Source organism: Phalacrocorax carbo, chromosome 4 (assembly GCF_963921805.1).
Source record: "Phalacrocorax carbo chromosome 4, bPhaCar2.1, whole genome shotgun sequence".
Taxonomy (NCBI): Eukaryota; Metazoa; Chordata; class Aves; order Suliformes; family Phalacrocoracidae; genus Phalacrocorax; species Phalacrocorax carbo.
In genome coordinates, this window is record NC_087516.1 from 77,079,040 (window position 1) to 77,099,561 (window position 20,522).

At 39.5% G+C, this 20,522-nt stretch overlaps 1 protein-coding gene across 1 annotated transcript; it reads left to right on the top strand.

The window, feature by feature from the left end:
- Positions 1–7,912: 7,912 nt before the first annotated feature.
- On the top strand, positions 7,913–20,359 carry IL21 (interleukin 21). Its single transcript, XM_009515194.2, has 5 exons — positions 7,913–8,047; positions 8,167–8,202; positions 11,975–12,112; positions 12,552–12,629; positions 20,279–20,359. Exons 1-5 carry the CDS (start codon positions 7,913–7,915, stop codon positions 20,357–20,359), a joined length of 468 nt encoding a protein of 155 aa, XP_009513489.2.
- Positions 20,360–20,522: the final 163 nt, after the last annotated feature.

Here is a 20,522-nt window from a genome sequence, read left to right on the forward strand (position 1 = left end):
AGAAGAGGAGTTTCTGACTTCTAGCAACCCATTGCTATTTACAAATCTGTCAGTTGTGCTATGGAGAGAGTAGAGTTGATAGTGAAATGATTCCAATCAAAACAGAGCAAACCAAACAAACTCTCAAGGCTTTTGCAAGAGGAACATTCAAACTGCATTGTTTTAATGACCCACGCTACTATAAGGGAGGCTCCTCAGACTGCAATAAACTGTGATGCAGAGATACAGCAGAATGGCAGTGAGCTGAAGTAGAAAGTTCTTTAAATGGCTTCGCTGCTGAAGAAAGCACTTGCGTTACTACATCCTGAGATCTGTAGAGGTGCCTTCTGCCTCAGCCTTCCCTTTGGTTACGCAGCATGACACCAGAACCTCTTTCTCTGCTGCAGGAACTGAAGCACAAGCAGCATCTGATGGGTGCTCCAGTGGTTTGCAGCACACACAGTGGCGGCACACAGGAGAAGTTGAGGAGTTGGTCTGCAAGCAGGTATTTGGAGTCACTCCAAGGGGAGGCAGACCACATCCTCCAGCGCAACCTCATACTGCTCCTCTGTCCTCACTATTTCTTGCTGTGCCACAGAGGTGCCCCAGCATGGTATGACATGATGCTCTTCCTGTGAAGACAAAAAAAAAGGGCAGGAGAACAATGTGAATGAGTTTACAGAACTTGAAACCAATGCTATCATTAAAAAATAAAATTCTAACAGAAACTGTGTATATACACAGTAAATATATATACATATCCAAAGGAAGGTACAATCTGTAATATTTTGGTAGTACCTGAGAACCAGAAAGTGAAACTAGTTACCAATAAAAGTGGTATTCAGTCATCTGCTTCTACCAATATATGCCAAAAGGTGAAGTACAATAAAAAGTGAAAAGCTGCATTTTATTTTAAAGATAACTTTATGTAGAATGCATTTATAAGGAAGATAAAATCAGGGCAGATTTGATGAAGAGGAGGGAAAAGGGACCATAGCCCCTTACTGGCTGCACCCTGTTATTTCGCTCTAGACTATGTAAGAGGGGAACAATTGTACTGCTGCGGAGATCCACCGCAGCGCAGCAGCCTCACCAAACCCTGCGGGTGACTTCCAAAAGAGTCTATAACATCAAACCTTTAATTTTGATACTGAAACACGAGCTGTAGTGTCACGCTGGTCATGATGTCAGACATGTCAGCATACAGAAAGGCCCAACTGCCAGTGGAATAGTTACGTGTGTAGTGCATTCCCACCGGCAGCAGTAGACTCCACACCCGACTTGTGCATCTTGACCTATAATGGTTTGGGGGTTATTTGTTTTAAGTTATTGATATTGTCACACAGAAGTAACTTGCTTCTGACTTCTGTTCCGTCTGTTCATTAACATTAGTAAATGGACAAAGGCAGCATTTTGTGTTGTGCCATTCTGATCCCTCCATTGACTGTCCCAACATCTGCGCGTATCTCTTTTGATTCTTCCTGCTGAACGTTTTGAACAAACATGACATAGGCTGTTGGGTTTCAGTACTACCACACCACTGCTTTTCACACCATAGGCTATACTGTCTCTTAATGGAGGCATCGGGAAACGTGTATTACATGTAGAGAACACTTCTGCAGCAAAAAGATTGCGCACAGCTGGGCCATGTTTCACGAGGAGACCTGAAGATCTGCAGTGCAATGTCATTGAGCGCTACGGCTGCAGGAGAAGTCACTGTTGCAACACAGAAGAGGAGCACTGACTTTTCTTGCATATTGCCCCCACCACTCCCTGCCTGTGGCTTTCAGCTGAAGAAGTATTTTCTGCCCTCAAATTGTTAAGAGAACTGTGGTAGCTTGACTTCCTGTCAAGTGCTGCCTTGCCTTCTGAATGTGGCTGTCCCCTGGTAGTGGGGAAAGATTATTAGCAGTACTGTAAATAAGAACGAAGCTGCCCTATAAAAGCTGGAACGCAGCTCGGGCACAGAAAAAGCTCTATGCTCTTATCGTTACAGAGATCGAACTGATAGGGCCTTATGCAGGAGTTTTTAGCTGAGATGTGAAAGGAACTATATGACGTGGATGCCTGCAATGGCAGGAGACCAGACTTGGTGACCCAGCGAGTCTTCTTCCATCCTACATGTAGAGAAAGGTGTGAGCCAGGAGGTGGGAGGCTGCTCCAACATTAAAGGAAAGACTTGAAAGGATGTGGTCACAACAGGACAGTTCTTCTGAATTCCTGGTTCTGTGCATAGTGGGTCTAGGCTTGACTCAGGCTCTGGATGTTGACATTTTCTCAATCCGGTTTGTTATCAGTAGTTGATAAGGCTAGAAATACATCAATCACACTACGTGCATAACAAGCATTACCGGTTGACCTAGGAGCAGGATGCACCTGGTATTTAGTGTATATACAACTGATGTTAATGTTATGATGTCCTGCTTTATAGTTGTAGTCACCCACTTCTGCTGAACCAGGGAGAACGAAGACAATAATGGCTGGTTCAAAACAAATGAGGAACATTTGCAAATGCCTTTGCAATTCTCAGGGATCTTCATTAGCTGAAGCTGTTTCTAAAGCTTATATAAAACCATGAGCAGGGCTGTACTAGATTCAGAAAGATTTTGTCTGTTCTTGAAAGCAGGTTCTACTTTCCATCCACCAAGCCTCTTTCATTCTTACATTGCCTCTTTTTCTGTTACGCAGCATTGCATCTCGGCCTTAATTGCAATTGAGAACACAGATTATGATGCTAATGTCAGTGATGTTCACTGCTAGACGTGCAAGATAATTATTTTTAAATCTGGTAACAGCTAGAGGCCAAACAGTGGCATGCCCACAGCACCCAGGTACCACTCCAGCCCCTATTACAACCTGCAGACAGAGGGGTTCTTTGGCACTTGCACACGTTCTTTGAAGACAGAACAGTTCACTTCATAACCCAGCAAGCCAAGCACTTGTCATACTCTCCTCCTCGTTTTCCAGCAACCAGAAATTATCTTAAATATTTTGATCAAGGTAATTACCCTTATGTGATATAAGAAGAATCTTCTGTAATAAAATCTTTTGCTTGGCATCCCTTTGACCTTCAGTACATTCTTTTGGGACAGAATTGCACAGTCTCCTTTAAGAGCTACTCCATTTATTCCTCCAATTCCTTAATTTACTGCATGGGATTTTTTTATTAGCCAATGTTAGACCTGCTTTGGTGTGTGTTAGAAACTGGCTATAAGTTAACTCTGGAGGAACCTTATGGAGAATGTAAATGGTTTTATATTGTTGTATGCAGTCTATTAATTTTTTAGTGTCTGTGTCACCACATACAGAGTTGTGTTCACTCTGATTTTTGTCGCAAACGCAAGATAGGAATAGATTTTTTCCCAGGTTTGAGTTTCTCTTTTCAAAGCAAGGTTAAAAGATGGAAGGATTACACTAAAGATTGAAAGAGGGTGGAACTAACTGACAACTGAAGTCGTCAGAAATATTTTAAAAACTAGTTTTCGGAAACCTGTTATATGGAAGTCTTCTTCCTAGCCTCCCATTTTCTAGCATAACTCTCTCCCCTTGCTTTCCAACAAACCCCCCCCCCCCCAAGTCAGGATAGTAGTCACATGAAATTTCACGTACCTAAGTTACAAAAATTCTTTGAAAGCAGCCCCGTACATTACAGGCTTTTTTGGCTGAGCCATAGCAATGACTAAGCTATGGGAAAAGCCTCCATTCAGCTATACTGTAAAGGAAAATGTGGGTGGGGGAACTGGGCTTTCGGGGTCGAAGTCATTCAGCACTTGGGTGACACTGTCGCAAAGAGGAAAGAGGAGGACTCAGCCTCGCGGGCCTGGGATGGGAGGTTTTTCAGATTTCCACTCTGCAGCCATCCCTCTGGGGTCGGGCAGGCGACGGTGCGAGAGAGAGTGTCATTATTTGACTCAGCATGTTCCTAAGCCACAAAAGAGAAGTGACGTATATAAAAGGCATGTTGCTCACTCTTATCTGATAAGAGGGATATCAAGGAGTTTTCTCCACTGCCTAGACATAAAGGAAGTTCTTCTTTGTCCTTATATTTCACTTTCTCTGTCAGCATACCTTTCTTCAAGCAATTATTGTCACCTCATACCCTCTAAAACAAAACAGAAGACTAAACAGTTTTAGAGACATGATACGCAACCACCCGCTACCATGTTGCCAAATACCTATTGTTTAGCTTCCCATTCTGATTAGTCCGCCAACTTTAAAACCAATTTCTGATATAATGGATTTAATTTAGGAATATGTCCGAGCGTGCTATTTGGTGAAGGTTTGCCTCCACCAAATCCATTAATTTTCCTGCTGGAGCAGCAAATGAGTAGTCTGCCATATTTCTGGGATGCTTCTGGTAGAAAAAGACAATGCTTTACTTACTACTTAATGCGCAAATGGTCTCTGGTATCACTGTACAGCCATCCTTTCACACAATAGGTTTTACTGCGGTCTTCACTGCGATCAACCTTTTCATCTCTGCTAGTATCATAAACTGCCTTTTGCAATGCAGCGCTGTACAAGGAGGTGTGTTTTGTTAGGGCCACAAACAGCACAGACAACCTGCCCACCATCAGCAGGGCTCTCCCACCCACTTGGACTCAGTTTGCAAGATTAAGTAAACCCAAACGTGAAGGGATAACCACAGCATAACGTAACAGCTTTGCTTAAATATGAAGTTTGTGATGACTCAAACTCCTCAAAACACTGCTTATCAGACTTGAGCTTGGCTCAGTGGATTTAAAGCTGCCTTTGTCTTCCATTTTATTTCCTTCTTTCCTAAAGCAACAGGATCTCAGGACTGTCCAGGCTAGTAACACTCTCTTGTTATTCAGATTTTATCTCCAGAAGCAGCACTGTTTTAAGACCTGGTTGCTGCGTGAGATCCGTAACTATTCCAAGTTTATGAAAAAACAAAAGATGAAAATGAAAATGGTTGTTAGCTACTCAGGTATGACTCTGCTATGGAGTTGTAGGGTCTTGTTATGTGTGGCCTATTGACCAGAACCAGCTATATCCAGAATGCTGTTATGCATACTCTTATCTAGCAAATCACCAGGGACATAGAAAAATGCAATGTTAGTCTGTAACAGGTGACGCATTTCTAACTGGTGTGATAAAGCATTACAGCCACTGTACAATGTATGATGACAGGAGCCAATGCCCTCTGTGCTGTCCCTTCAAGCCCTGCGTGTCTGAAAATACATGGACAGTCATATTGTTCATTAACTGAAGTTCTTGAGTGGTTCTGAAGTTCTCTGGTCAATGCAAACTATCTGCAGTGATATCTTTGCATAAATAACTGCCAACCATCTAATGAGGACAGAGCTAATACAGCCATACTCCATGTCCAAGCGGAAAGCTTCAAATCCATCAACCACATAAAGATGTATAAAATAAAGGCTGTCAGGGCTAGCATGATCACCTGTAGTAGCTGGGCTCAAAGGAGCTTCTCAAAAGAACTCACAGTTGAAATACTGACAATAAAAAGCAGAAGCAGATACTATCACCAGCCTGACTCTTGACTATCAACACTTCCAACAGCATAGTCAAAAACTGGATTGAGAATACAATGCACATTCATCCCAGCTACTAGTCAGTAACCTACAGAGAAGACGAAGGTTCAGTTATGGTAAAGAGGAGCAGAGCCAAGTATCGTTTTCATGTGAAGAATTCCACTACCAGAAATAATCTCTCCATCCTCTCAGCAGCCTCACAGAGGTGTTGAACAACAGATAAAAATAAATTTTGCAAAGCTTCACATGGGATGGGGGCAGGAGGGAATAAAAATAAGTAGTGGTCACCACATGGTTTCTCAAACAAAAGATGCCGCTGATTTCCATTAATGAACCTTAGCAACAAATCAACACAAATTCCAAGAAAGACCTGTTGAGATACTCTCTACTTCACAGTCCAGCTGCACTACTTATCTAAAATTATTTCAAGACATGTCCATCTAAATAAATAATTATCACACTACCTTTTCTTCAAGAAATTAAATTTTAGACTATGTGGCAGAGGAATGTATTCTTTTTCTTACTTATTTCAGTTCTTGTTTTTCAGGATTTCTGTCCTTTCAGGTGTGATTCGTTACCCCTTTCACTGGGAGAGATTCTGTGTGTGCATACAGGAAAGCATGAGTTATGAGGTTATGCATATCTGCACATACACGTGTAAAATCTATTCCTTAAAGCAATTCATTTTCTAAAAGATTAAAAATGGCTTAAGCACAAAACCAGCATACTGTAAATAATCATTTGTACATAGAAAACAAGCACACTTGAGTATGCTGGATAGAGCTCTCATCAGCTTAAATGCTCATGTTGAAATGAACAACTAGAAATAAGTGATCCAATGTCACTGCCCAGATTCACTCACCAGACAGAATCATATAGGTGTATTTTATACGATGTCAGCACAGTATCCAGACTAGCATTCTAGACACCAAACTGAAGTCCAAACACCGTTTAGATTTTGTAAAGCACCTCCAAAGCCACCTGAAATCTTCAGACTTCCAGAGGCAAAGATTTAATTTGAAAGACACTTGAGCATCTTTTTCTTGACCACAGTGAAGGTGTCCAAGTGACTTTAACTGCCCTCTACTAACTCCACACAGGGACCTTTAATGGTAATACCACGGTGTTGATAACCGTTTTTTAATTACAATAAGTAAGAGCCATTTAAAGTATTTTTTTTCTGCTTTGCAATGAAATATTAGGAACAGTGATTTTAAAATCAACTGATTCCTAGAGCTGGCAGTCCAGTAAGTCCCTAGTGCCCACAGAGAGCCTTACTGAGAACAGTACAGCTCAGTGAGAGTGACAGGAACTGGGCTTGGGCTGAAGGCAACTAATATGATAACAGCAGCATACTCAAGAAGGACACCTTTAAATACCTTTAACTTCAGTGGCAGTCATTTAGAAAGAAAGCAACTGTGGAAGTCCCCATAAAAGAACATTCTGTACCAGCATTTGCTGGAGAAAAATCCCTTTACCAATGCACATCTTTTAAACAGATTTCCTCAAAAGCAGCATATGTACTTAATTACAACAGGCATCAGTTTTGAAAGAATTGACTAGAGTCTGCCTTATTTCTTAAATCATTCTGCTGGTTTGATTCTGGCTTTATATTTTTTAAAGTATGCATTTTTATTTGGATTTCACACAAAACAGATGCACTTCTACATTCTCAAGAGAATTCTCAGGTCTCAGTATCACATCTCCTTTGAAGGGATTGCATTAAATTGCAAAATTAACCTTGAGCCTAGCTGCTGCAGAATGTAATTGAATGTGTTTAGCTGCCACAAGCATTGGAGCACCACTGCAAAGTGGCAGCGTCCCTTGGGACAAGCTAAGAATGTACAAGTGGCAGCTCACAGTCATCAGGGAGGACTAACTAAGAAACATCCCTTGGAGCCATAAAATAAGTAGGATAAATACATTTAAGTTCTGAAAAGAAGTCCTGCCATATTTCTCCAGCACGGTATAGAAGAGCTTCAGATGGTTTGGAGCGATTTGTTGCTGCAAGAAACAGGAAAAAAAATGCAGAATCTTTGTTTACCTAGGTCTGTGGTTTCTAAGTACCTACTTTTTACTACGTTCATTTCTTGACTCAAAGTGAAAATGGGAATTCACCCTTTTCTCTTTTTTTCCTGTCCAATGTGCAGATGGGGCATATTTTTGTTCACTCCATCAATCCCTGCCCCCTACGCACAAACTTGCATATATGCACCTAGCCAGTGGAAAAGAAAAAAGGGTTACTCATTAATCCATTCTACAAAGCTTTCCAAACTGAAATGGGTGGGTTTTACATCTCCAGCAAGGAGCAATATATAGGTAGGTACGTGGCATACCTGAGCACAGCTCAAACTGAAGGGTTCATCTTGAATAGCACAACTTCGCTCCTGGCTCATTTTAAAACAAAACTCATCAGTATGGAGAGGATGATTATTTTCTGTACACTCTTCTTCTGTTCCAGTATGGCGCTGACTGCAGCTCCACACAAAATAGCAAAATACAAACAGATTTTCAAGACAATTAATCTGTTAGAAACCACAGTGAAAGATAAGGTAAGCAAAGTATTTGTCATAGTATTGAAACGATTTTCAAGGATTGTGCTTTGCTTAGAATATATCTTGTGAGGGACATCGCTTTCAAATGTTTCTAACTTAGATTTGTTTTATTGTAGGACGTTGAATTGCTGCATACACCAGAAAACCCTGCGGTGAGACTGCTTTAACACTTCTTTCTAATTGTATCAATTTGATTTTGTACTGATTTATTCCATTGACAAATGGCAGATGCCTTCTTCACATCTCTGACCTAGTACTCTTAATGCAAGCTAGACTGAATAAGAAAATACTTTGACAGAAGTTCCTTATTTCTGGAGTTTTGATGGCAGAAGTGTTTATATTACATAATTTGAATGACTATTTTGCTATCATGTGTGCATTCTAACACACCCACAGATTCAAATTTGTATGTATTCCGTTTGCTCAAGAAATGATGCTAAGAGTGAGAATTCATACAAGATCCAGACAAGCAGCAGTGCTCTTGGGGATGCAGGTTTTGGGAGTGGAAGTGCCTCCAGCTGCCAGGAGCTCCAGCCACACTGGAGCATTGCTGAGCCGAACCCAAAGGGACTCTCCTTTCCCTCCCACTGCAGCTAAATGCCAAGAGTGGCACTGTAAGGCTGTATTACAGAGTGCTTCCTCTCATACGTAGTCACACTGGTTTCTCTGACACTATTCGTGTGCAAGAGTCATGCTATGAACGGGAAGATAGAACTGTATTCTGCAAGTATTCTCTTTGGATTATAACTAGTTAAAATGACAAGAACAGGTCCCTGTGAGTCCCTTTTTAATACAGCTATTTATTTATACATTATTTAATGCTGATATTTTGCGGTGCCAAGGTCAGGAACTTCTTACGTGTAGTAAATTACACCAGAGTCACAGAAAGTGTGCGCATACTCGAAATTGGCAGGATGCAGGATCTACTGGAAAGTAAATGCTCATAATAGTAACAACATGTCTTAAAAGCTTAGAAGGCAAATACATCCTGCTTTCTTTTGATAATCACCAACACCCAACAAAGGTCTAGAGCTAGCTGTGGCTAATCTAATGTTATACGTCTCCTGTTATCAGCCGTCTTAAATTTACCCATAATTTTGATTTTTGAGCCCTGACCACTATTTCAGAAAGCAAACAATTCTGATTGATGTATAAAAATTATCATGCATAGTTTTTTGAAAAACGCCCGGAGCGTAAAGCTATTTACTCAGGACTATAAACTCTCTTGCAAAATGACAAGAAGAAAGGAAAGAAACTCACCTCGTTTCACACAGGTTTTGTTAGCCTCCTCGTAGGCTTTACGGTTGGGTGCATTTTTTACTTGCCAGAAACATACAGAAGCATGACCAAAACATACATTCCTTCTCATTGCTAGAAACAACTGCAGTGCAAAAACCTAACGCACCCTAACTAATTGCTGGGTTTTCTTCATTAACACTCTCTAACTTGTGGTGTCAAAGTGAAAAGGAGGAGATGATAGCTGTCATTTTACTGCAGTGTTTGCCACTACCTCCGAAACAAAGCAAATACAACTAGTGACTAATCGCTTAATCAGTTTTGTTGGTTTTTTTTTTTCTCAAAAATAACATGGTCACCTCAGGAAGGAAGACAACAGTTCATTTGCAGCTTAGGGCTTTACAGTCTGATTCTGGGAGGTCCCACGTACCTCTGCTGAAAACTAGAAGTGACAGAGAATTCATGTATTTAGAAGGTACTAGGTTGATAGAGGTTCAAAACGACAAAAACTTAAAAAAAATACTAATGAGCTAATAGTAATTACCACCAGCAACCAAACTAACAAACTTTTCATCCTGCAGGGTGAAATTTACGTTTACTGATTTGTCTAAGTACTAAGATACGAATTAGAGTGTGCCAAAGCTGCACTCAGGGTGATGAGATGCAATCACACCCTAACAAAACTGGATTTAATAAAAAGTCTTTCACATAACTGTATTTCAAATATCAAAATACTGCTTCTTTGTTAACCTGCTTAACCCAGATTTACATTTGGCCTTCAATATTCAGGAAGAAGACAGTTTTATAACATTCATAGTTTTATAACATAACATAGACACTTTATAACATTCAAAATTCAGTGGTTTATCACTATTTGTTTTGACTTCCTTGAGGTTCCTGTGAGTGGACCGAGTGTTAGCTCCAATTCAAACCCACGCATTTTCTTTGTACATTCAACAATGAAATTATTTTAAAAAAGAAAAAAAAGATAAGGAGGTGAGAAATTTTAAAAGTTCAGAGGACATCAAATCAAGGGAAAAGAGGCTGCAGCTAAAAAAGTAGTCTTAAGGCTGAAATGATTCAAGACTGGAGGGAAAATAAAATGAAGTAAGATCTATTGCTGGTGATTGACATTGCAGCTGAAGGCAGTGACACAATGCTGATTTACATCGGATCAGCATCTAACCCCACTGATCACTAATTCAGGAAGCGAAGGCTTTGCAGGCTAAGCTGTAAAGTCAGTTTGAGTCAGATGCAGAGTACTGCTGCAAATTGCCTCTGATACGAATATTTTACATGTTTGCCTAGCCCCCCCTCAGACGTTACTAGTGGTCTATGCTTTTTAATGCCTCTTCATCAAACTGCTTAACCCATCACAACATACTAAAACCCACAATCCTTGTGGTCCTCTGACTGTTGGCCTGCCTACTGCTAACTGTTAACTCAGCAAAAAAAAAAAAAAGCCAGCATATATGAGAAATGCTGGTTTCTCAGCTCATCACGGATGAGGCAGAAAATGTTTTCAGTTTCAGCTGGAAAATTGATCTCTTTAAAAACGAGTGTTTTTTTTCCAGTAAGCAAGACTGGTTACGGTAAGAAGCTTGAAACAAACATAAATGTGTGGTTTTTAAGGAAAATAAAATGTTATATCTAACCAATATAAAATGTTGCTATTAAAATTTGCTACAAGCAACATACGTGAAAGTTGCCTTGTCCTTGCCAAAGCAGCAAACTGCAGTGGCACCTAATAAACCAGACAAGATTCAGCTTCAGTAGCAGTTGGTATGCAAAACAGGGATGATGGCTTTGGAGCCTTTCTAATATGTGTAATCAGCAGTTCTAAACGTTTCCTCCTTTGGAAAACAGAAAACAAGTTAAAACTTGGCTTCAGTAAATGCTGCTTTTCTTTCTCTGTTGACTATAGGTTAGTTTTGGCAATATTTTCCACGGTTGTGCGCTTAGCGAAGGAAAACAGCCATTGCGCAGGAAAGGAGATTCTGGAGAGCTTGTAGTCTTTCTGTTAGCATCAGTAAAATTAATATGCACCATGAAAGGAAAGTGGCAGGTTGCTTTAATTCCAGATAAGCAGCAGCAACAGAAAATTTACATGAACAGAATAGATGGCCTCTTTTTCAAGTTAGATACAGATGGTGCTTGCATTCCTTAACTTAGGTTTAACATGCACCTGAATTTAAAGCAACACAGTAAGACATTTCTAGCCACGAGACTGGCTCCTTATCCAGCCTCACATCCTCAACCCCTTTCTAATACTAGAAACGGCACAAAGATTAGGAAGAAAAAAACATATTCCCACACGTAGCACTACGGAACAGTCCAGAGTGATATTCATAATTTTGTTAAAAGAAAATACCTAGGCCTGTTCTTGTGAAAACTTACTACGTGTAACACGGTCTACCCTTCAGTAGCATTTTCTTTCAATTGCTGTCATGATTAATATCCAAGTGGACATTTTAGGCATATATTTTATGAGGAAATACTGAAGTATAAAGGTTAAAGATCGCTTCTGTTTCTAAAACTGATTTAAAAAAACCCCACAAAGCAGTACAGCTGAATCTTCTCAATCAATACCCTGGATATGCACTTTTGCATATGGACCACAACCTAACACATGCAGGAAAAAATGCTGCAACATTCGTTTTAAAACTGTTCCTTCTTTTCCTGCCTTAGGAGGAATGCCTGTCCACAGCTGTGACCTGCTTCCAGAAGGGCACACTGAAATTACAACCAGAAAACAGCACAGTAAATGCTACATTCACCCAAACCATTAAAACCTTGAAAAGATTCACCCTCAGCAGCCGTGGAAAGGTAGGATTTCCTCACAATGCTCGTAATTGTAATCATTGTTCCCTATTTTCTATAGCAGACACCACCTGAAATGGTGGAATTGCAGAAAGGAAACTTGTTAGAAAAACACATCTGCTTTCCATTACTCTGGAGACTAAAAATGTCCAATATTTTGCACTTCTGGAAGAGGTGTTCACTCTGATCCTATCAGTTAATTGCATGTGTGTACTTGGCAACCATGCAATGTGCCCGACAAAAGGACAGGGATTACTGCAAAGCATGTGAACGAAAGACCTCGTTACTATATTCTTTCCCTTCCTGAAAGAGCCTGTGTCTCAGCCTTTCCCTCTGTAAAAGGCTTTGATTACATCTCTCTTGATTTTTCAGTAAGAAAACTAGAAGTATTATTTGGGATTCTGGTGCACTGTTTAGAAGTGGCATGATTTTCTCTGTCTTCCAGTGTGAGTCTTCGTGCGAATCTTATGAGAAAAAGTCCCCCAAAGAGTTTTTGAAGAGCTTTGCAAAACTTATCCAACAGGTAATCAGAGTTGATTCCTCCTGGGTGCTATCTGACATTTTGCTAACAATTACAGATATCCTTATTTTACACTATTTCTAACAATGCATTGTTTTTGCAGTTACTCAAGGACTAATATAGGACACACCAGAGCTGGAGGCTACTGAAAATCTACTATTTAAAGCAGACACTATGTTATTTAAGACAACATGAAAAATGTAAATATTTTCCTATGCTGTGCTGTGTGTGTGTGGTAAGTGAAAGCTTCTTCCAAAATATTAAGAAGTCTCATTTGGATGGCTATTCATACAATGGACATTGTTTTGAAAGTGATCCTAGCCTCACCTTACAGTGAAAACTAAATTGCAATTTCACAAAAATAGATTCTTTTAAAGGACTTAACTATCACCTTCTGCTGAACTAGAAATACGTGAGATGGCTACCTCTGTATTTCTGCTTTGATCTTAAGTGAATCTCATACAGAGATGTCTGAAACTTTTTCAAAAACAAAAAAATTATCAGATGCTTTGAAGCCTCAAAAGGTGATCTACTTGGACCGATTTCCTTATCTACAATAATACCACACACACAGGTTTTTTTGTAAGTTCTCAGACTGTATCCTAGCTAACTATGGAAAAATATCCTGTGTTTAACTGTCTTATAAGTACTGGAAAAACATTTACAAATCATACCATATGGCACGGGTCTGACCTGTGTCCAGCTTGAAGTTAACGGCACATTCACCATGGGTTTCAATAGGAGTCATCTCAAGAGGAGTAATCCACATGCTCTAAGTGGAGATACAGGATTCTGTGGGGAAAAACACATTTCAGAAGATGGAATTCCCCCTAGACTTCCTTGACTTAGCATGATAAATTAAGCAGATGCATGACTGGCTGGTACGACCAGCCACTGCAAAAGGTCCAACAAATACAGCAATTGATGATTATTCAGAGTGAAGCAGCAAAAATGCATATTGCTCTTTCTCAGCAGACAATATTATACACCCATATTCATGTACTATTAACACTATTCCTTCTCTCTACTCTTGATTCACTTTAACGGTTTAAGATTTAATTGCAATTTTTTCTTTAAAAACTGTCAATTCTTTTTGTTATGTGGAAACCTGCCTGTGCACCTTCTGAATCCTGAGATTTATGTGGAACTATGGCCAGAGATACCATTAAATTTTCTAAAATAAAAGTGAGTATCAGAGCACCTAAAACTAGTTTTTAGCAGCTTAATAATATATCACCATATATTAAGATGCAATTAATATAATTACATACCACCATTATGTCTGCTTGCAGTGATTCTGTACCTCTAGACTCTTCCATCTGAGAATTAACTGTTAATTCACCCCCAAACAGATATTAGCCCCACACGAGGAGATGGATCTTGGAAGAGAGCGTAAAGCCTTCCAGTAAAATTTAGCCTTTCATCTATTTTTCTCTCTACTTAGCAGAAATGTGGTATAGAGAGGAAACTGGAAAACTACATCTAGTGTTAGGATGGAAAATGACAAGCTTAGTTACCTCCAAAAATAATGAGGTAGTATTAAAAATATTTCCATTCCTACCAATGTCAGCCTAAAGGAAAACTAATACCAAAAGCTTTTTTGCCTCCCCATTTTGCCTCACATTTTCTGAAATGTGAACCTCCTCAAAAACCTCTGTCAGAGGAAGAAGGTCGGTCCTCAGGGCAACAATGAACCAACAATGAACCAAGTTTCCACAGTGAACTCTCCTTGTTTCTGGTGATGACCATTTCAATTCAGATCATCATCTTTTTTTTTGTTTTGGGTTTTTTTTTGGCTTCAAAAACTGCTTTTCCTCTGAGTAACGTTCTATCTCATACCTCAGTGTTTGCACATTACCGCATGAGAACTAACATTCTAAACATGAACTACCACTCATACGCAAGTAATGAAGCTACCAAGCTTAAAATGGTGTTCTGCACCTTTTATCCCTGCTTCTCTGACTTTGCTACCCATAAAGTCCCTTCACCACCAATTAGTAAGCAATATGCAAAGCTGCTGCGACTGCAATGGATTTTGAAGTTATGGAAGTACAGAAAGTCAGCGTAAAACTTAATTTCAGATTTGGAAAAACACAACTGGGAGAATGTTAAAACAAGTCCTGCAATTGCAGGGTACCTGCTGATGTTTCCACAACGTTACACTTAAATTTTGATGGAGGAGTTTAATTGAATGCCTTTATTCTGAACCAAGTGCTTTTTTTGGTGGGTCCTAGAAGGCCAACCAACAAAACAGCACTTTTCATTCACTTCCATGGAATATTTTCATGTGCAGAGTTTTGGGGAAAGAGTTTTATTTTTGTACAAAGTATGTGGGTTTTGATTTGTAAATGTCTTTTCCAGTAATTTGCTAAGTGCATTCAAATCAATATTCTAAAAGACCCTGTTAAAACTCTTGTTGTGCAGATGAAATGCGATTAGCGTGCCGTAAAGAACATTGTACGTTACCTATTTATTAGTAACCATTATAAAGCATTGAGAAGTGACTTTTGTACCTGGGATGGCTATTTTATGACAGAAAAGCAATTTCTTACCTGAATGTCATAAGCTAACTAGTTACTCCTGCCTACACTGGAACAGTTTCTGGGTTTTGTACACAAGGCAGCATGTAATGCAGAAAGTAATGTAGCTATTTCTGTTTAGTGACTTGCTCTACTGTTTTTAAACTATGGATCTTATCACAGCAAGCATAGTGCTAAAGGGTTTTTTTGGTGGTTGTTTTAAATGTAATATACTCATTTGTTAATTGAGGCTGTTTCTTGTACCGGCAGAAGAACTTAATTCAAAACGCTCATTCATAGGGTTCAAAAAACTAGCGAAAAACGGTAAGAAATGTAACTTAGAGGGTTAATTGTTCTGAGATCTTGCAGAAAACTCTATTTATTGGACAATCCAGTCCAGATACATATGGGGAATATTAATCACAAAATTATCACAGCTGATTTTGGTTAACACCACACTTCAGGGCAATGTCAGCACAATCACTGTGGGCAGCTTTGTACGCCTCAAATCCACTTGGACTCGCACAACGCTGAGGCCTCCTGCTAACTCTTCAATTTGCCAGAGTTATGGAAGGTTGAGTGTATTATTCAGGGTGTGTTATTTGAATCCCAAATGAAGAACAGGAAATCAGTGAAAAACAGCTCGATCTTCAAGAAAGCATGATCTTGTTCTTCGACACTGTTCTCAGGAGAAAAACTGAAGATGCCCCAGGAGTAACTTGTGACCCTAGGAAGGACTAGTTATCACAATTCCAGATACATACACAGTCTTGACTTATTTTTACTTGTAAGATTAACTCTCTTTGTACTAACTGCACTCTCTGCAGAAGCAATGTATGTTTCGTTAACTGAGTACACAGAGTAAGCCGTAAAAGCTCACTACCTCCCAGGGAGGTTCTACAATATATTTATGATTTTAATCATAAGTGCCCTTTGCAGGCACTTCAAGATGTGTTTTAGCATGATATATACAATTCTGTATAATATTTACTTTTCCTGAGAAAATTCTTTATTTTTATACCAATTGTCTCATCTAATTTAATTATTTATTGCATTTCTGTGAATGGAATGTTCATACTCAGGACTATGTGGTCTGATTTATTTATACGCCTGTGATATTAAATAATTTTAGCTAAAATGATTTTGTCTTGTTATTTTCTTTAAAATCTTCTGACCATTCCTACCCTGACAGTGGCCCATAAAACCCTTCAGTGAACTTTATTAGCCTACACTGTCATAGATACAAAGTTTATCTTCCCCCTGTTCTTATATAACTGTTAAGAAGGGATCATGAAATGTTACTGTTCCCATCTCATTTAAAAATCTTTTTTAAAAATCAGCTTTTCAAGCTTAATAAATTCCCCTTCGGAAACTCACAACAGGTTCAGTCACGTCACCTAGATTTCTGTAGACTGACATGAACAAAAGTCAGGTAACTCCATGTTTTGAGTCTACACAGAATAAAGTCAAACACCTGAAAACACATCTAGAAGTAACAATTATCAGTCTGTTTTTCACTGTTCTCGCTCCTCATCTTACTTTTTCTCCTGCTTTGAAATGTCAATCCTTTTTCCCATCCCAATTTGATAAGATATGTGGAAGTTCTCAAAAAATGAGTACTTTTAGCTATTATACTTTGTAAGGGTAGCTATGTTTTATCTTTTATTAAAATACCTTTTCCCTAAAATGTAACCAAAATGGGCTTTGTTCCAACAAACACACACAAAGCTCTAACAAAAAAAAAAGACTAAACAGTTGAACAGCTATTCCTTCATTTTTCATCTGGTCAGAAAACACTGACTCAGATAGTACCTCCTTCCATTATGTTTTCTGTAATCACACATGTGCATTGGTTGGGCCTGATTTTCTTAAAATAAAATTCTTCAGAAATAAGTAAAAATAAAAAAGGAAGTGTCATAAAACATTGGAGATTTCAGGTATAAAGTGCTCCTACATCCAGGACAGAGGTTGATGTGCAGGACAATGCCGCTATGATCTCTTTTCTAGAAGACAAGCCGTCCCTGCTCTGCCCAGTACGCATCTTCTGCTCCAAGGGAAGAGCCAGCAGCCAACTCCCAATGAGCTGGATGTTCCAGTTGCCTCCTGTTGGCTCCCAAATAGTTCAGTGGTGGCAGACATCTGAATCTGCAGCCTAGATCACCCTGTAAAAGCGTTTGGAGGGAAGAGCAAGAAGATAGGGTCTAGTCCAAGCAATCCCTCCTACCTTTGCACACAAGAAACCAGTGGGAGTCAGATATGCTGGGATTCACTCAGAGGTAACCATCACGCAACTCTGAGCCACCTGCTCGCTCAATGAAGAGAAGCAGATGTATTCAGGAATAAGTCATCCTACTCCAACCCAGGTATGTATCATAGGTGACTGGAAAAAACTATGGGGGACAGTGCTCAGATAACTGCATATTTAATGCCTACTACCAGATACGACGGATCTCACTCAAACTACCTAGGATTTATATGCACACCAAAGTGTTCAGAATATTTCTGTGGCTGATGCAGTGTCTCCAGGTGCATATTTGCTAAATACTCTATAGCCTTTCTTTCCTGGCATAACATATTTACTTTTGCACATACAGACTGCTTTTATTTCTTACTTGCAACTCTCAGTATTTCCACCTACAGATATTACATAAAATATTAGAAAATACAGGAAAGAAAATATCTGGGGTAGACACTTCTTTGCTTTTAGTCTAAGGAAACTGAAAAATAAATACACGTTACAAAATGTAAGTATAATTTCAGAAATACAATTAGTGGCTGATGTAACAGTGTCTCTGCTGTGGGCAACTGATGGTGTGTAAGTGTCTTGACACTGCATTGTGGGAAGCAAATAGCCCCTGAAACACTGAGGCCAGGCCACTTTGTCTTCCTATGTACATGCTTCATTGCCTAGACATACTCTCCTAACTCCAATTATAATGCCACAGACCTCACAGAACCTGGACTAGATCACACAGAAGCTTTAACTGAAGGCTTTAAGCTTCTGATACATTCAGAAGTATTTGCTGGAGCACAGAGGATACGTTGTGCGTTGCAGCAATATATGATGGTGCAACAGACACCAGTAGAGCCTCTCAAACCAAACACAGTTGTGCTAATGCCAGAATCACTCAACTATTTAACTCTGCTGAGAAATCTAGGCACAATTTTGCCCAAACTGACCTAGATATCCGTGCAACTGACACTGCTGTGTAGATGTGAAATAACTACCTGTGGAACATGTCAAATACGTTGGTTTGTACTGCATAGAAATGCTGCGCTCTTTCTATCAATAAGTTTTTTTTTTACAACCCCTGCATATTGTCCCAACAGCTGTGGGGGCAGGGAACAAAACAAAACTGTCCTAACAGTGTTCTTGCTTTGCACTTGTGCTGATGATCCATGTTGTGAAAGGAGCAAAGGTGAAAGAGAACATTTCCTATACAAACGTCTTCTTTGTCCAAGCTAATGATCTGAATTGCTGTACTGCCACCTGTTGGTAATCGTATGGAAATTCAAAACAGTTCCAGATAAATAGGTAAGCTGAATCATTTTCATGACAGTATGCTCTGAGATGCTCTACAGAGAAAATAACTAAGTTCTTTACCTCCCATTTAGTTTTCCCTTTTCCTGCTTATGCAGCTTGTCCAATTGTGTTAATGTTGTAACATTATGAAGTGTATGTCTAAAAAGCCCAGAATGAAGGCAGCTAAAAAATTACTCAAAAAAGTTTATATTTTCTAGGCTTCAGAGATGTTAAGATGGAGCATTACTTATACAGAATCGTTTGTTTATTTCTAATGGAAGCTGTGTCTCTCCATTCTTGTATCTTACTTTTCTATCTATGCATATATCACAGCACTCCATTACTTCAGCATCTTTCTTGCATACCTTTTTCACCACTCTCAAACAGACTGAAGTATCAGCAACAACTCAGAGAGGATGAAGGGTTTACATGGTAGCTAAAACTTCTGAAGGAATTAGAGAGAATGAAGACTGACAGTATGGCAATATGGAGTCACTCAAAATGGAAAGTTAGTTTGAAATTAAGATAAGACAGATCACCTCAAATCATGCATAATATGCACAGGTCAACGCATACTACCTATATACAGATGTTCTGAGGCTAAGTTAAGGCCTCTCTGTTTTCTTTTGGACAAGAGCATCTTCACTGGTTTTAATAGAGTTTAGCTTCTGTACGTTGATTTCACATCCTTAGCTGGCTTATTTTTCCCAAAGAATCACCGTCAAAATAGAACTGGATCAAACCTGGCTCACAGGTCATGCCACTTGGTGTTTATCCTGACATCGGCATGTAGCCCCAATGAGCAAAGTTTGCAGTGCAGCTGACAAGGATAGCAGGTACTTGGAGCATCGTCCCTGGGCAGTAATGCTCCTGGATATAACAGAACATCTGAGACAATCTTCAATGAATACCTCCAAAACTCCTCCTGGAGAAACACTGAATATGATACAGATTTATATGCTGTCGCAAGAGAATACAGACGGAGTCCTCAAAACTCATCACTGGTGCCAACTTGCCAGCAGACAACAATTTATCTGTACCAACACTGAATTTCACCGTTCTTTTGCCCAGTCAGTCTTGAAAGGTTTTTCCAGAACTTCTTATGCTCTGCCCTTGTCTTCACTGCCCTACTGTCAGCAAACTTTCCCAAGGTAAACTCTATTCAAGAATTGCACTACAATCAGTTCTGTCTTCTGTTTGTTAACTTTCAACCAACTAGTTTCCCATGCAATAAGCCTTCTTTTAAGTCTACTGATGCATGGAGATACTATCTTTCAGAGAGGGACTTTGTCTGCTTTGAAAATCCACATGACTACAGAAGCCAAATCACCTTTATCCAATATGACTGTTAATCCTGTCAAAGATTTCCAACGTGCTTTGTATGGCAGGATTTTTCTTTCCAAAAGCCACTGTGACTCTTCTTTAGCGGATTACGTTTACTCAGGTACCCATTAATTCTTTTTTTTTCCCCTCATAATGTCTACTAGCTTTCAGAGTTTCCTAGACTCCCTGTGGAACCTCTTTAAAACGTCAGCTTCACATCCATTGCCGCCCAGTTCTCAGCTATCATGGCAAGAGCAAGAGGTTACATGCCCCTCTTAGCAATTCAGCTGTTTCAGAACTCCTCAGTAACTACCGATAGTGGCCTGCTACTATTTGTTTTAAAATGTTGTTCCACTGACATTTTTTAGCCAGTTCAGTTCCTAAGAGATCTTTTCATGTTTTCCTCCTGAAGAAAGTAGCCAACTTTCTCACTTTATTCCAAACTGAACTTTTTCGTTTCTTCTACACAAATCATTAATTAGCTTGCCTTTGACAGTCTTATCCTCTTTCATCACCCCTTTCATAGTTGAC

Excerpts from the sequence above, each read along its gene's own strand:
- IL21 (XM_009515194.2), top strand. The coding sequence starts at position 7,913 with ATGGAGAGGATGATTATTTTCTGTACACTCTTCTTCTGTTCCAGTATG. Across the intron at positions 8,048-8,166 it reads AAACCACAGTGAAAGATAAG|GACGTTGAATTGCTGCATAC; the intron begins GTAAGCAAAGTA and ends GTTTTATTGTAG. Across the intron at positions 12,113-12,551 it reads CCCTCAGCAGCCGTGGAAAG|TGTGAGTCTTCGTGCGAATC; the intron begins GTAGGATTTCCT and ends TCTGTCTTCCAG.